At 43.7% G+C, this 1,880-nt stretch overlaps 1 protein-coding gene across 1 annotated transcript in view; it reads right to left on the reverse strand.

Moving 5' to 3' along the window:
- RECK (reversion-inducing-cysteine-rich protein with kazal motifs) overlaps positions 1–1,880 on the reverse strand; it is a 41,232-nt gene that overhangs the window by 6,984 nt on the left and 32,368 nt on the right. Inside the window, exons 16-17 of the mRNA XM_010131404.1 lie at positions 1,588–1,780; positions 467–677 (exon numbers count right to left, since the gene is read on the reverse strand). Of these exons, the coding sequence (XP_010129706.1) occupies positions 467–677; positions 1,588–1,780 (404 nt within the window). The remainder of the gene's footprint in view (positions 1–466; positions 678–1,587; positions 1,781–1,880) is intronic.

Consider the following 1,880-nt stretch of genomic DNA (forward strand, 5'->3'; position numbering starts at 1 on the left):
TCGCAGTACTGTAAGCGTATATCCCTGTCTTCTACTTAGATGTCATCGTTGTTCTCTGGGAACTCGGCTTTGACAGCCGTTTGGCATTCCGCTGTGGTATCCGTGCTGCCACTTAGGAAACACTGCTCATCTGGTTCCCAGTGACATTCCACCCCAGACCCACAGACTGCACTCACCTCTCCCAAACCAGCCCTACGGGGACAGCTACCAGCTTCTGACGGCTGAGGGAGCGTGACTCCTACAGCCAAGGCCTTCCCACTGCAGAATTACTCATCGGAGCCCTGACACTGGCCTGTCCCAGCCCTAAGTGAAGATCTCTACTTCATCCTTTCTCTTAGATGTCTCAAAGGCATTGAGGAATAGCGTACTTTCAACCATCAATTTTGTTCAAGGACACCCCTATTTCCCCACGCAGCCTGGAGACTCTCTCCTGTCTGCAGCGACCTTCCACACCGAACTAACGTACCTGGGGCAATCACCGGTTTGCAGCCCGTGGCAGAAAGCGCAGGACATTTCACAAAGGCACACTCGGTGTGAAAGCCGTAGTCCGAGAGGACCCCTACGGCCTGGCAGGGTCCGTAGTAGTCCACGGCCACGCGGTCGGAATAGGCGGCGCAGACGCTGCTGTAGGTTTCTCCGTTATGTCCACACACGGGTTCTGCTGATTTGCAAAATGCCTGAAACATGTAGAGATGTTCAAAGATTATTCGTGCTACAGGAACTCTGGAGTCGGTTTTACATTAGGAAATCCAGCGCTAATGGGAATTCGCTGCTGATACTGTCAAACACTACAGAAAGCAAAAAATCTGAAGTAAATAACCTGCCAGTTCATGAATGGGTAACCAGCGCAAAGAAGCAGTACTTAGAGAAGGTGACAGAAGAATGTACGCTGGGATTTGAGATGTGTTTTGGGAAAGCATAGCTTCTGTTCTGTGCTAACGCTAAAACAAAATGGTCACGTCATTTACTTAGTAAATAAAGATTATCATCATTTTATTATTAATAAACAATTATATATTAATTATTTTATCAAAATATATATCCTGTTGTAGTATTTAATGTTTTAATGACTATTTATTAATTCATCTTGGTGGGGTTTTTTTGTGTTCTTAAAATCCAGTGTGAGTATGCATTTCTAACACACTGAGAACCTAAATGTATACATCTACTCCAAAAGAATAAAATTCATTACTAGATGACCCTGTCAAAAATATATTTATTGTTGAGACCTTTACACCTATAAAAACACATTCACCGTGTCCATTTTCTCTCAGGAAAACATATCCACCATGCCATTTGATTCAAACACCTGTAAAGTTCCAAGGAAATTGTAATATAGTTTATCTTATATTATAGAACAGAGTTTTATAAAGGTTTTGAGACGACCATTAACTAAGGCAGAGAAACACTTGACAAAATTCTGAATATAACTTTGTGAGAGTATTTTTTTCTACCAGTTAAAATTACTTTTTTTACAGGATTACTGTCAATGGAACCATTCTGTAAGCTGTAAACCCCAGCACGTTGCCCAGCTGAGCGTTAAAGAACGCAGCAGATTTGGTGTGTTCTGCCAGAACCACTTCCTACCTGGCACGGTCCGCGGTACGCTAAACTTTTCCCTTTTTGGTACAAAGTGCACAGGTTGTTGTACTCCACGTTGTCCGTGTCACAAACGGGATCCCGCGTCTGGTCACAACTCAACTGCCTTGGCACACACTCGTGCTGGCTACATTCGAACTTGCCAAAGCTGGTCAAGCAAACCTGTTTCTTTGGGATGCACCTGCACAAAGCAGTAACAACAGCGCAGCATGTCAGAGGAGGTTTTAAGTCTCAAAATATTCAGGGAAAATATCTGCAGTGAAATCCTCTCCAGTGCTTTA

Source organism: Buceros rhinoceros, unplaced genomic scaffold (assembly GCF_000710305.1).
Source record: "Buceros rhinoceros silvestris isolate BGI_N320 unplaced genomic scaffold, ASM71030v1 scaffold3292, whole genome shotgun sequence".
In the NCBI taxonomy this organism is placed as follows: domain Eukaryota; kingdom Metazoa; phylum Chordata; class Aves; order Bucerotiformes; family Bucerotidae; genus Buceros; species Buceros rhinoceros.